Genomic DNA, 16374 nt, shown 5'->3' with positions numbered 1-16374 from the left:
AAAGATTTTATTTAATTGTTAGTTTTAATTGTTTTTATATTTTGATGATAAGCACAAGGATAACTGATAATCACATATTAAAATAAAAATATTTATTTTAATCAACTATTTCGTTAAAAGGATTTATTCAATACATGTAGAACATATATATTTTTTACACATTTCTAGCGGTGGTCGAGTAGTCGGCCTTTGGACATAGCTCCGAAAGGGTGGGTTTACACGTGGAAAGCAGTTAGCCGTTCAAAAAAAATCCTATTTCTAATAAAGGATCCCATTATCCCGTTTTACACTCCAATGAAATAATAATAATAAATCATAATATTCAGCTTATCTCTTGTATATTTAATATTTATTACTAAAATGTTTCTTTTCTTTTTTTTTTTTTTTTTTTTGATTATCCAACATCAGGTAATACGTAAGTTTCTAATCTAATAATAAATAAAAAAAACCAAGTAAAATGTTATAAACTATGTAATACACAACTCTCTAACCTAATAAAAAATAAAGTGAGATGTTACAATAAGTAAATAGTACCTCAAACTTACTTTTGTTAGAAAACACATTTTGATGACTAAATGTTTTAACGGATTACATTATTCGTGTAAGAGATGTGTTTATTCAAATTGTGCAATACACGAATTTTTAAAAGATGTAACTATTTTAATACTTAGTATATAAAATTATATTTATTCACCCTGTGTAATACACGGGGTTCTAACCTAGTAAAACTATAAAAAAACTGTATATAATATTTTATTATATTTATAGTTCATTGTTCATTTTGACTTTTTAATATATAGAAGAATCACACGTAGTTTTTTTTCCTTTTCAAAACATGTTTTATAAAAATTAGATTTTTTAAAGGTTAGATACAATACCACAATTAAATCAGTAATTATTTAATGAATTAGATTTATCCAATTTGGTTAGGAGTGAGAAACAAATAAATCTACAAAAACACCACTTTAGTAAATACTACTTTTTAACACCATTTTGATAAATATTTTTTTCACCAATATAAGAGAAAAAACTCGGGAAATGTGCATGTGTTTAGTCACTATTTTTTTAATTAACAATATTACAAAAACATTCAGATAAACTAATTATTTAATCAATTATCAAAGATGCACAACAAGAAGCTATTTATAAGAATCTAAATTTAAAAAAATATATAGAAAAAATATTGTCTTTCTAATATTTTATAACATCTAAATCTCTTTGAGACCCCTGTTTACAATTCATATAACATCATTATAACACACACTTTGTTCTTGATCATCATTCAAATCAAACCCATGAAATCAAACCACACTAGCTTCCCAAGCAGGCACTCGAATTACAACTTCAACGAGGTTACCCTCGAATTACAACTTCAACGAGGTTACACTCGAATTACAACTTCAATGAGGTTACACTCGAATTACAACTTCAACGAGGTTACACGTACACAACTTCATCACAAAAAACACACTAACAAATCTTCTTGTAGTTGATATTTCTTCATGTTCATATCCAATCAGCAAACAAAATCGCTTCATACTTTTTCGATATTTTGTATTGTTTTAAGCCCAGATTAATATTCTAACCTGGTTCTCCTTCCATTTGCAAAACTAGGACCTTGCTGTCTAGTTTGACCGTAAAACCGAGGCTGTGAATGTCCTCGTGAGCCGTCATTTATATCATCTCTTCTCATATTTTGCCTATTTGAGGGACGGTTCGGTCTGTATACATTTGAACCGCCTTTAGGCTTGTCTGTATCATACATCAGCGGCTCGAGTCCTTGTAAATCTGGTTCTGGAATAAACCCGGCTGGGTGTTTCGACTCGTCCATTTTTCTAAATGTAATTGAGATCCTGAAGTGTAAACATAAAAAGGGAGATCATAAGTCAAAACCGACCATTGTTGCATAAATTTACCAGTTGTTAATACATAGAGAAATCAATGAAGGGGTGTTCGGATTTGTGTTCTGGAACTGATTTTTACTACTTAAAGTCGGCATTTACTTCCTCTAAACGTTCGAATAAACGTATTCCGCTTTCGATTATCTAGTTTCTAGTAGTCAAATAAACAGACCTTTTCGTTAGTTTCATATTAAAAATAAAACCTGATGAAACCCAAAACCTGAAACATTCAAGACGGGTACGGGATTAATTATAAAAAAAAAAAAAAAAAAAAAAAAAAACCTTTGCAGGTTTGGGACGAGTATGGCATCAGGTGATTCCCGCCTGATTTCCTGAACACATTTAACCAACATCTAAACAGAATATATTAATATATTATATATTTTTTTAAGGGAAATTGGCCTGTAATAATTCCACCTAAACCTTATTGGCTATTAATAATCCCACCTCAGAATATTCCCCCCACCAGTCCCACCTTTCACATATTTTTCCTACAATGGTCCCCCGTTAAAAAAACTTAACGGAGTTAAGCTTTTTTCCAAATTACAAACAGATTTTTTAGGGCTTTTGATTAGAACGACGATACGAGTCCATTGATGTAAAACTTGCCTCGAAACGGTGCTCCAAAAGATGAAAACGGCGTTTCAATTCGGGTGTTTAAATTTCCAATTAACCAAAATCAAGTCACTTGGAGCACCATTTCGAAGTAAGTTTTACATCAATGGACTCGTATCATCGTTCTGATCAAAAGCCCTAAAAAATTTGTTTGTAATTTAGAAAAAAGCTTAACTCCGTTAAGTTTTTTTAACGGGGGACCATTGTAGGAAAAATAGGTGAAAGGTGGGACTGGTGGGGGGAATATTCTGAGGTGGGATTATTAATGGCCAATAAGGTCCAGGTGGGATTATTACACGCCAGTTCCCTTTTTTCCTAAATATAATAAATAGCATTTTGAAGTTGTTATAAACTTAAGATTACTAGAATTATAATATAATTGCTAAGAGGTGTAATAATTGAATATTTGATACTTCAAGCCAGTTTTTTAAGTGATTTTAACATAAGTTTCAGGTAAATTCGCACACCAAAGAATAAATTTTAACCACATAAGATCATAAACATGTATACCAGACCTGCAAAACTAGTGGATCAGGTCAGATGGGGTAACGGGTCAGGACTGGTTCGGGTCAGAATACGACGAAAAACCCACAATTAAGAAAATAAAATTAAGTTTCTGATTGGATTTTCTGAGCACTGCTGAGCCAAAGAAAAGCTTAACCAGATAAACGGGTAAAAAACTTTGCCAAACGTTAGAATCGTGTTGACACCAAGACGATAAGATTGAGTTTGAAAATCGGGTACTTTTTTACAGTAAAAACTCACCAATTAAAATTCAGATAGTGAATCTTTTTGACAAATCCAAACACCCCCTTAATCTTTATTGAAATAAAAATTAAAAAATAATTTTAAGAAAAGTAAGAATAAGCACCTTTTGGTAGGAACTGCTGGCACACAGTGTTTGGCAACATCTGCACCGTTTCCGTTTAGAACAAGAACAGATCTGGAAAAAAAATAACATAACGAATGAGCATATCTTTATACGTTAACTTTAAATCAAAACTGAATATAACGAAATAAAACCAAGTCAGCACTAACCCAACCGGTAACGGTATCTCAAAAGCACCAGAAAACTCCCCGGGACCCTCTATTTTCAAGTTGGTTCCAAACAATATATTGCACTCGCTAAGAAACGATACCGTGCAAAACGGCCTAAGAAAGTCGTGATTATCGATATGAGGCGGGATGCAATCACCCTCATCGTAAATGTTTACTATACAGCTGTCGGGTACACACGTAGGAGGAAGAACATGCCATTTTATCAATCGTTTGATAATAAGTTTGAAGAGCGGAGGTATCGGATCTACTAGCTCGTTTTGCAGTATCCCCGGCGGGTTACCGTTTCTATCCTGTAAATCATTAATAAATCCGTTATTTCTATGCAAATTGTTTATTAAATTTCGAAAGGGAAGATAAAACTTACGGTTGCATAGTTGTAACAACATCCAAATTGGATAGTAACGCGCCCTTTTCCCCTCATCCATTTATGAGGAGCGGTGAACGTACGTTCTGCAATGAATTTAACCAAAAAAAATGAAGTTCAAGATTACGAGTTATAGATTATCAAACAAAAAGAATAATTTTATAAAAGAGTTAAATGCCATTTTAGTCCCTGTGGTTTGGGCCATTTTGCCAGTTTAGTCCACTTGGATAACTTCATCCATTTTTTCTGTTAACGAGAAGGCCAATTCGGTCATTTTGTATGTAATTCTATTAACTAAAAGGGCAATTCAGCCATATAAAATGACCGAATTGGCCTTCTCGTTAACAGAAAAAATGGATGAAGTTAACCAAGTGGACTAAAATGGCAACTGTGAAACCTTTTTGGACCCACAGGTTAAAAATGAAACCTTTGGACTAAACTGGCAAAATGGTCCAAACCACAGGGACTAAAATGGCATTTAACTCTTTATAAAATAACAAACCTTTTAATTTTCCATTCTTTCCTTTCTCTTGAAGATCATAAACACAATCAACAATCTTCTTCTGCTCCACCGTGCTGAATACGTCACAATGGAGCTCAAGTCCGTCAAGAATATTCACGATTTTGCCATTAACTCTCTCCAAACAAATAAAATCTTTCTTTCGTTTAACGTTATTAAAACGAATACGTTCCCTTTGTTCTCTTGACAATTCTGGCTTTCGGGTAGGCTTCGGTTCGCTCGTTTCTCCCAATCGACCACTATAATTACCGACTTTCCCGCTTGCTTCGACTTCTTCGTCGGCATCTAATTCCTCTTGTGCCATGTCAGCCCATGACATTCGTGGCCTAGGGCTTTTAACGCGCTCTGGTGATTGAACCGTTTCGGTTCGTGAAATTTCTTCAACGTGTTCTGATGCCCCGTTCGCTCCCTCTTTCCAGCTACCCAACGAGTTTGTATCTTCAGTGTCGTTGATATCGTGGTTATCTTCGTTATACCCATTCGTTTCCCTTTGACTTGTTGAAACTTGCATCTCACCTTCAAAAACACAAATACAAATACACGATTATATAACATTTACACCAAATAAAACCAATTTAACCAACAAATTCAACAACAAAAATCCCCTGTTTCAAAACACAGAACTACACTTCCACAGATATATGTCAAAACGGAAATGAACTGTTAAATCTTTCAAATTAAAATCTTTTCGACAACATTAACGATATTAGTGCCTTCGAACCGAATTTGATAACTTGCATCTAAAGAAAGATCAATTTAACTCTCGTTCTCAAAAGGGGAAAATAATAATGATGATACGTCTACAATTCCACACAGAGAACAAAGTTCCCCAAAATGTACATAATATTCACAAAAAAATTAACCACCTTAACCAACAAATTCAACAACAGTAATCCCCTGCATAGTCACCTAATTCGCGGTTCAATCCGGTTCGGGTTCGCGGTTCGCTAGTTGGGGCGTATTCGGTTCGGAGGGGGGAAGGTTCATTTTGGTACGATCCGATACGATTCGGTTCGGTATACACAAATTAAAGCAAAAGTTACTAATTTCATGAATCCAAATGATCACCATGATAAGTTTTTTTCTTACCAAAAGCCATTGATCTTTGAAGTATTAGATAAGGATTTGAAGATGTGTAATTGAATGGTAGAATACATCGAATTGAACAATAGAATACACCAAATTGTACCGAATTAATTTGTACACGAATTCCGTATGGTACGAAACGTACCAATACGACATTCGCCAGATTTTGAGCGAATTAGGTAACTATGATCCCCTGTTACAAAAAACATTCCACAATTGGATGTCAAACAGGTAGCTTTTGACTTCAAATTTAATTCAAATTAACTGTCAATCTTTCAAATCTAAAGCTTTTCAGTAACATTAACAATATCAGCTAGGGCTGTAAACGAACCGAACGTTCAGCGAACAGTTCGTGAACTGTTCGGCGGGAAGTTCGTTTATGTTCGTTCGATTAGCTTAACGAACGAACACGAACAAAAATTTTCGTTCTGTTAGGTTAGCGAACGAACATGAACAAAGGTCTCGTTCGTTCGACTGCGTTCGTGAACGGGTAATATATTCGTTTGATTATATTAAAAAATAATAAATAATAAACCTTTTATCTAAACATATTGATAACTTGAAACCCTAATTTTTTCTAAGTTAGCTAAAATTTGGACATTCTAAGACATTTTTATGGATAATTATGTCTAAGTTAGTTAAACTTTATTCATCATTTGGTGGTGTGGTAGACTTTTTGTGTTTTGATTTATCATTTGATGGTTGTATTTAACTACTTATATCCAATGTTTAAGGATAACAATGTTTTCATTTTTTTTATTTTCAAGTTAAATGTTCGTTTGCGTTCACTTTTATTTGCTTGTGTTCGAGACCAGTGTTCACGAACTGTTCGTGAACAATTGAATTTCCTTAACAAACGAACACAAACATAAATTTATGTTCGGTATGCGTTCGTGAACAGTTCGCGAACATGTTAATTTCCTTAACGAACGAACACGAACACGGCCTTGTTCGTGTTCGTTCAGTTCGTTTACAGCTCTAATATCAGCGTCTTCTAATCAAATTCGATAACTTGCATCTCAAAAACCACTAGATTTGAAGACCACAAAAACATCAATCTGGTATTCTAGCTCACACTCTCAAAAGGGGCAATAATAATAATAATAATTTGGCATTCAGTACCAAGTCACGCAATAACTATGTGCAATTAACGTATCTATACCAAATTAAGGGGCTGTTTGTTTAGCTCTTAACGGTCCAGGCCTCTTAATGGTTCAGCACTTAATAGTTCAGACTGTTTGTTTCGCAAGCAGATATCTGAATGGTTCAAACATTTGCCTCTGAATGGTTAAGCATTATACTAAGTCTGAACGGTTAAGACTCTAATCTCAATTGGTCAGACATTTGCCTCTGAACGGTTAAGCATTATACTGGCTCTTAATGGTTCAGACCTCTTACTGGTTCAGCACTTAACCATTCAGAAGTTGCCAAACGGCCCCTAAACCAATTTAAGCAACAAATATAACAACAATGAGCCCCTGTTTCAAAACACAAAACCACACTTCTGCAATTGGATGTCAACAACATTAACAATATCCGCGACTTCAAATCGAATTCGATAACTTGCATCTCAAGAAAACATCAGCTTTGAACACCACATAAACATCAAAAAGGGCAACCAATAATAACAAATCCACAGTTCCACACAGAACACAAAGTTTCCCTAAAATTCATAAACAAATAAAACCTATAGTAACAAGATCCAGTACCAAATCACAGAATAACTACTAGAATTACATAACCCTAATAATAAAACGTGACACACCTGGATTAATAGAACGAACACGATCAGAGATAAGGTCGGTGCAGTGATCGCAGAGGTCTTTAGTGAGAAACGGCAGCCAATTAGACAGAAACTCTGAGGCAGTTCGAAGATCGCTAGGGTTGTACCCTTGTAAAAAGGGGTCAATTTCGTCCTCCGGTGGTTGATTTAGGGTAACGCCGCCGTTGATCATGGTGGCGGAAGTAGTTACCGTGGTGGGTTTGTGGTGGATTGAAGCGATTGGGGTTTGTGGTGGAGAGGAAAAGGGGGTGGAAGAGTTGCTTTATCGGCAAGTTTATTGAGTAGGCCTCAAGGAACATACATTTCGAAATCTAAGAGGGTCTTGTTGGGCGGTTAGGAAAACTTAGACCATCACTTCAAACTTAAAATTCATATAGTAAGAAGCAGTGTTGGTAATAATCGCGACTATACGGCGACTAGTCAGCGATTAATCGCTAGTCGTATCTAGTCAGACCTAGTCGTCCAGCTAAAAATTGGCAATTCCAACCTGATTCCGGCAAAAAACATGTATATTCTGGCCAAAACCTCTAAATTCCGGCCAATTTCCAACCAAACCATGTGAGTTCTAACAATTAATCTTGTATACTTAAAAAAAATGAGTTGAGTAAGAGTTAAAACCTAGCTACTTAAAATATTTACCTATAAAAATGTGTATATGTATACATTTAACTGAAAATTACATATAAAAACCCGATTAGTCGCTAGTCCCCACCTCACTGGCCGACTAGCGACTAGCGAGTTCTCCAACCTTGGTAAAAAGACTAATATTAAAATTCCATAGATCGTGCGACACCACCGTTTCGAGAATTATTGCTAGTCACGGAGGATCAGCTCGCATGCATTGACCATGTCATGCACTAGGATAACCAATCCACTCCCACTGCATATAATCTAGGCTACCAAGCAATCCAGAAAGGCCCTCTTTAGATTCATGCCAATTGTACGATTGTTAAACGTCATTTGAGGTCGGTTTGCATAAATATTTTTTGTCATATATTGAAGAAACCTCTACAATATTTGCGCATATTACACGTGTTGTTTTCTCGGACATTCTTAGATTTTCATCACATGAGTTGTCACACCCTGACTTTTGCGGAAGCGTATGATGTGTGACTGGTTTAATATCATTACATTCAATCGTAATAAACAACTACATGATCAAAACGATGTTCATCCATTCATAAAATTTGAGTATTACAAACACTTGTTATTTAAGTTTTAAAACACAACCTTCGACTCAGTTACAAACCAACAAAAGTGGATGACATCTAAACTTGAAGTTTACTTCTAGAAACAACACCCGCGCCCAAGATCCAACATGTCACCTGAAATACATGTAATTTTGGAAAACATCAACAAAAGTTGAGCGAGTCCATGCGTTTTGTATGAGTCTTGTAATTCATATAAATCTTTGACAGACTCCTTTGTAAACAGGTATGAAAAGCGTGTATGAACACAATTGTTTTACAAGGAATTTAAGCATGTGAGGACATAGGAAGCACTCGTAATGGCTTATACCCTTGTCGATTTTCCTCGACTGTGTCGATTAAACTCGACTGTGTCGATTAAACTCGACTGTGTCAATTTACCTTGACTGTGTCGATTACCCTCGATTGTGTCGATTAACCTCGACTGTGTCGATTAACCTCGACTGGGACTCCGAAGCACTACTAGGTACTAGTTGTGACCATGAGTGGGGTTCGGCCGTACCTGTTAGATCTAACCCTCGTCCCTAATTAAGTATTAATGGCATTTCAATATCTAGTCTATGCTCACATGATCTAGTATTTCATAGGCGTTTCATAGGCGTTTCATAGGCATTTCATACCGTTTAAGTATTCGTAACATGTATTTCACCCCCGAGAGTTATAAAACCAAAAACAGTTAAAGAAAAGGGGGAGCATGAACTCACTGTTTTGCGTCTTCGATACTCGTAACTCAAATCTCGTCAGCAAACATGACTACCTACAATGTGCTAGGGCCTATTAGACGAGCGGGCCGTGTCTTGCCTTAGTATTCATGTTTTGAGTTACGTTTCCTTTATGTCTTTAACATCATCCAAAGTTATAATACTCCTCAAGTATTTATTTTCGTATTTCCTTCCCAAGGATGGGAGTATTTCACACATGGGTATTTGTATTCTCGTATTTGCAGTTTCCAAAATAATATATTTTCAAGTCTTACTTCAGAAAATATATTTAAACTTGTTTTGTCTCAAAAATCATGTATCTTCTAAATTTCCTAAGAAAATATATTGTTACTTCCAAAATAATATATTTCCTCTTTTGTCGAAAATATGATACACTTTGTAATAAAAATCCAAAATCATATTTTCACTTCTTTCGTTTCCAAAATAATGTTTACCAAAAATATATTGTAACGGTATTTTCCGGAATATTTCATAAGTTACGTTTTTGCATTCTGTTTCACAATATTAAATGTGTAACTTATATTTTATTCCTTGTGATTTTTGGTACTATTTTGGAGTTGTAAATTCCATTGTATTTGTAAGTTATATTATTTTACCCTAAAATAATATAACTAGTCCACAAAATATACAAATATTCACACAAGTGTCTTAATATAAAATATATATTCTAAATATATATTTATCCATTTTTATTCACAAAAACCAACCTCCAATACTTGTATTTTTGTTACAAAAATTATGGCAAAGTTTATATTGAAAATCATAGTTAAAAATACACTAGCAAACACTTGTTTAGAAAATATTTTCTAAGTGTTTGAATTTTTAGAAAATTTCGCCATAGTTTCCTTTGAAAATGGAGGTGTCCATGCTATTTTAGCATATCATTTTCTTTTCGAAAAATCATTCAAACAATCAACAATCAACTCTAAACAATATTATCCTTACCAAGTGCAAAAACTACACACTTTTCATATCAACGTGAACTTGATATTTCACAAAAACGTGCAGTAACTTGGTAAAGTGTTTAGTGAACTTAGTTATCCTCCAAAATATATTTACTTCTTGTTAAACCTCATTCTTGGAAGTTTTAGATGTTTACAACTTGTAAACATGTTTTACAAAAATGTTTATTTATAACCTCTTCTTGTTTCTCTAGCATTTCTACACTTGTTTTTCCACTAAATATAGTGTAGGTTTAAGTAAAAGCTATGATCTTTCAAAAATCACCTTTAAACTTGGTTTTCTTGGAAAATCATTCATACATCTTAGATTTATAAGTTCACTAGCTTACTTTGTTTATTGTTTTTCAAGAAATCATTTTCTTTTATCAAGTTCATGTGTTTACTAGAAGATGATCATCCTATGTTATTACATGATCATCCTCCTACTTGCTAGATTATGTGTTTAATCACCATCTAGCAACTCCATGTGATGATTAACATCATCATCTCAAGAAATCAACAAACAAACATCATTCATGCACTAAACAACATCATATCATCCATTTTTCATCATATGTAAGCTTTATGTTCAAGATTCAAGCTCAAGTCTTTTAGTGTTCTTGTGTTAATCAACATAATATAACTTTCTGTGTATTATTAGAACTATCTCGTGTTGCATGTAGCAACGGATAAAGTCTTGTATCATGAAATGCCACTGTATGTATATAACAGTAATAAAAAAATTCATTTGTCTTGTAAACTAGATCATGCACAGTTATTAAAGCGAAGATTACTGTTCAATTAGCGTACGGAATGTACGGAAAAGTGACGGTTGTCACATGAGTCGGGGACGGTCCCATATGCCATTAGAGGAAGTGTGACACCAAACTTTTTATAAAGGAGTAAAACTCCTTTCATCCATAGCATTACATGAAAATTAAAAAAAAAAAAGGATATCTCACATTTCAAATAGTTGTCCATAGAAATAGATGTTTGCTCATTCATAACCGACGTTTAAACATCTCTTTGTCGTATTCAACATCCTCAACAAAGTAGTCATGAAATAAACCGTAGAAAACTAGTGGGTGAATATGTTTTTTTTTTTTTTTTACTTTTTCTTCAATTGACTAATAAATTTGAATAGTTTAAGCTTGGTTGAAACTCAACAATAATAATAGACAATGAATGTAAAGTGCTAAGGATAAGGAAGACAAAACCTATTTATAGAGGTTCATTGGATGTTAACTAATCCACTTTACGTTTTCTTCCCGATCCTCCAATCAAGAGTTTCTCCACTAAAAGTCTTCTCTTTGACGAAAGAGACAACCGGTAACAACTCCTTTACTTTTCCAAGTTAGTAATCACCTTCTTCAACCCACTATCACTATAGTGTGTCTTTACGTTCACTCACTAGTCAAGGTAGTAATCACCTTCTTCACTAGCCACACCAAGTGACTAGCTACGTGTCTTACACACCACTTGTCACACCCTACTCGTAGCGGAAGCGCATCGGTGCGACTATAAAAGGTTCTCATTGCATTCAATAGTGTAAACATTCTACATGATAAAATAAATCACGATGCCATTGCCATATATTACTGGAAATCACGTCACAAAATTTAAGTATATTGTTTACAAACATATCCCAAATGTATCAAGTTCACAAGACGACTTTTAAACAAAATATAGTTTTGTAAATCAATGATTTGGCTCCTATATTTCCGCACGAAGGTGGTATATAAAACACAAACCCTTCAAAATATGGCATTGCTACTCGTTTCTTGTTCTTCCTTGATTTCCAACCATGCAAAGCTTACCTGCCTGAAATACATGTTAAGTAAAAAGTCAACAAATATGTTGGTGAATTCATGTGTTTTGTTTTGTCACAAATGAATCTTTAAAACATTTGAATAGTTTTGTATTGAAAACCGGCATGCATAGCGTCTATGAAATTCATGGATCAATTATTGTGTAGGTAATGCATTAATATAGGTGCCGACATAAGTAAGCAACCAAACCTAGATAATCTATGTCGTTACCGATCCACTAAATCCATACTAATACCCCGACTTGGAACACAAAAGCACTCCAACAAGGTCTCATAGACCACGAGTGGAGCTCACCCATACTCAATAGATTTACCTCTTTTGTGTCCTCGGCCTGTATAATGATTGATGGCTACTCGTGTTTTTCACAATCGTAATATTCACAATTACTCACTTTTAATGATAACCAAATTATCATAGGAATCCACCCATGTACGTGTAACTTATTTCTTATATTAGTTGCAATAATAATAATAATAATAATAATAATAATAATAATAATAATAATAATAATAATAATAAAAAGACCATTCGTAATGGCTAATGCCCTTTCAATCATTACTTTTCAATTTTTCTCTCCTCATTTGGGGTTATACTAGAAACGCTTCTCACTCTTCATGTCCATCTAACACCCAAGAGGCAGTGTTGAGTGTTATCAAGCTCTTTCACGCCCCTTTAATGTCAATTACACATAAACTAGTTAGTTAATTAATTATTAATTATTAATTATTATTATTATTTTATTATTATTATTATTATTATTATTATTATTATTAATATGTTAATAGCTAAAGGGAATGAACATTGGAAACAACCACATGCAAAGACTTAATTGGCTGAATAGCAGAAGTAATACCAATTATTATTATTATTATTATTATTATTATTATTATTATTATTATTATTATTATTATCTTATTTTAATTTATATTTATATTTATATTTATATTTATATTTATATTTATATTTATATTTATATTTATATTTATATTTATATTTATATTTATATTTATATTTATATTTATATTTATATTTATATAATATATAAACATTTATATAATATATAAACAAACATAATGAATAGTACTTTTATTATAGAGTAAATTACAAAACTCGTCCTTTATGTATGTATGTTATTGCAAATCATGTCATTGTCTTCAATAATTACATTAATCATACCTAATGTTTACAAATCTTAACATGTTATATCCTTTACCCCAAACCCAGTTAATTTTCTCAGTTAATTGTAGTCACGTGGGGCCCATGTGAGGGCATTAATGCCTTTTAACCTACCCATCTCTTTCCCTCCTTTTAAAACCTAAATAACCATAATTTGTTGACTGATATTGATTGCGCTGTTTCACCTTCGTCTGCTACAGAAAGCTCATATAGATTTGAGCTCAAGCTTGCTGCGTTTGTCACTCTTTTCATCGATTACAAGAATTCTAGCTCGGGTTCCGGGCCAACCTGCAAAAGCCCGTACCTAAAAGGTTGTATGTCATGATAACCGACTTGAATTAGACAAGATGTAAGTAAAACTAAAGGCGTACCTTATTATGTAGAACTGAAGCTTCTTCATCAAAAGACAGCCACGACTCCTCTTGACTTATCTGCATAATATGTGTTACCAAATTCACATTATACCATTTTTTTACGGTCAACAAGCAGTCAAGCACAAAGTAAACATACCTTTGGAGCTAAAGTGGCTTTTGAGTCATCTAGCACTTCAGCTTTTGTTATTGCAGACCCGTCAAATATAGACGAAAGCTCTTGCATTAGAAGTTTAGAACCTTGTACAAATAGCAGATCAAGCAATTCTGGAGCCTCCACGGTATAAAGGCAACAAACTTGGGTGTATATTTACAGTCCCTAAGAACAATCGAAAACAATTATGCCTAAAATCAGAGTTCAGTGAAACTTTTATTCACATACAATTAGAAAAGGTTTTGTGTAGCAGATGAGGGTGAAACAGGGCAACCAATATCAGTCAACAAATTAGGGTTATTTGGGGTTTTAAATGGGGGGAAATAGATGAGTAGGTTAAAATACATTAATGCCCTCACGTGGGCCCCACGTGATTACAATTAACTGAGAAAATTAACTGGGTTTGGAGTAAATGATATAACATGTTAGGATTTGTAAACATTAGGTATGATTAATGTAATTATTGAAGACAAAGGACATGATTTGCAATAACATATCTACATAAAGGACGAGTTTTGTAATTTACTCTTTATTATTTATATATATATATATATATATAGGGGAAGGATCCACTAAAAAGTGGATTTTGCCTAAGTAGCCTAAGAAGGATTGTGATTATGACATGTGGTAGGAATAAAGAGCATTTTGGTCCTTATAAATAGGAGTAAAAATGACATGTAACACCCTTTTTGTTTTTTAAAAATACAACAAAAAAATTTAGTACAAAAAATTTAGCACAGAAAATCTAGTACAAAAAAATTTATAGCACAAAAAATGTAGTAAAAAAATATAACACAAAAAAATCTAGTACAAAAAAACATAGCACAAAAAAATATAGTACAAAAAAATATAGCACAAAAAAATTCAGCACAAAAAATTAAGAAAAAAAATGTAGTACAAAAAAATCAAGCACAAAAAATTGAGAAAAAAAAAGTTTAAGACAAAAAAATTCAGCACAAAAAATTTAGCACAAAGTTATAGTGCAAAAATCCAATACAAAAAAATGTTATACAACATAGATATACAACACATTTTAGTGGGGTTTTTTAGTCTTCATATTTTATATAGCAATATGGTACTCAAACTAAAGATAAAAAGACGTTCGATTTTACGGTGAAATTTTTATAAAAAAAATAATTTCGTATAAAAAAGTTATGAACGTTTAAAAAACGGGAGTGAAATATGCATGTGGCTTGCATGTGGAGAGAGAAAGTCCATAAATAGAATTTTCCCAAGATACCCTTGCACTCCTCATTTCTCCTACACTTTCATCTTAACCATTGATTTGAAAAATGAATGGTTAAGATTCCTTCTCATCCTACTTAGGCAAAATAAACTTTTTATTTAATCTTACCCCTATATATATATATATATATATATACTAGTCGTTTACCCGCGCGATGCGGCGGGAAACATATCACTTAGGTTGGTGAGTTTAGGGCTATGTACGGGGCAGTTCGGTTTTGAGCCATAAGCAAAACCAAATTCGCGATGCAACAAAAAACACAACACTTATTAGTAATTCTAAAGGTGTGCATGAAAAGGTCCAGTTCAGTTGGGTCATAACTAAAATCTAAATTTTCGGTTAAGGTACATCAAAATCGGTCATGTGAATTTAAAGAGTTTTAAAAGAATGTAAACAAACCGAAGCCAACACAAGCAAAACCATAAGCTCAAAACTAATCAAACCAATCTACGAGCCCGTATGGTCATTGTGGTGTGCATGTTCCGTCGGTTCGGCTATTTTCCTCAACCAAAGCCATCGGTTAGTCTATTTTATTAACCAATCGGTTTTCGGTTAATCAGTTTGGTTTTCGGTTAGATTGACAATTTTTTGCTCAGTTATTTTAATTTGGGTCATTAGTAAAACAACAGTTGGGCTAAAAGATTTGCTTAATAATACATGAAATTAAGGACTCATTATTTTATTTTTTGCTTATAATATACATATCATGGACCCATTATTATATTTTATTGTATAAAAAGGATCACATCAATGTCAATACCTAATTAAATAAAAAAAATAGTTCTCAAATACATAGGAAATGTAATGTTATGTGTGTACTGTAGTTGTGTGTCCTCTAAATTAGTAAGATATTTTCTAACAAAAATGTCATAAGACGATGTCGGTAGCTTTTGTTACCAAAATGGAATAAAAAATCAAATAATTTTTCTTTTGTTGTGTTCTTGGGGATCATTCGATGATAATCAGAGTTAGACCACTTAGTGTTATTCAAAGCAACATTGATCCGAATATATCATCTTTAAGTTAATTGTTGCATTAGAAGTTTAGAACCTTGTACAAATAGCAGATCAAGCAATTCTGGAGCCTCCACGGTATAAAGGCAACAAACTTGGGTGTATATTTACAGTCCCTAAGAACAATCGAAAACAATTATGCCTAAAATCAGAGTTCAGTGAAACTTTTATTCACATACAATTAGAAAAGGTTTTGTGTAGCAGATGAGGGTGAAACAGGGCAACCAATATCAGTCAACAAATTAGGGTTATTTGGGGTTTTAAATGGGGGGAAATAGATGAGTAGGTTAAAATACATTAATGCCCTCACGTGGGCCCCACGTGATTACAATTAACTGAGAAAATTAACTGGGTTTGGAGTAAATGATATAACATGTTAGGATTTG

The 16374-nt window shown here is 33.3% G+C and overlaps 1 protein-coding gene across 1 annotated transcript; it reads right to left on the bottom strand.

The window, feature by feature from the left end:
• Positions 1 to 1154: 1154 nt before the first annotated feature.
• Positions 1155 to 7671, bottom strand: LOC110915447 (RNA demethylase ALKBH9B). The gene is made up of 6 exons (XM_022160136.2): positions 7311 to 7671; positions 4442 to 4975; positions 3940 to 4025; positions 3555 to 3865; positions 3388 to 3459; positions 1155 to 1853 (listed from the first exon to the last, which is right to left on the bottom strand). The coding sequence occupies exons 1-6, from the start codon at positions 7498 to 7500 to the stop codon at positions 1574 to 1576; spliced, it is 1473 nt and encodes a 490-aa protein (XP_022015828.1). The 5' UTR covers positions 7501 to 7671; the 3' UTR covers positions 1155 to 1573.
• Positions 7672 to 16374: the final 8703 nt, after the last annotated feature.

The sequence above is a fragment of the Helianthus annuus genome, chromosome 16 (assembly GCF_002127325.2).
Source record: "Helianthus annuus cultivar XRQ/B chromosome 16, HanXRQr2.0-SUNRISE, whole genome shotgun sequence".
Classification (NCBI taxonomy): Eukaryota; Viridiplantae; Streptophyta; class Magnoliopsida; order Asterales; family Asteraceae; genus Helianthus; species Helianthus annuus.
Note: the sequence above shows the minus strand (reverse complement) of the source record. Positions and strands in the feature narration are given on the sequence as shown.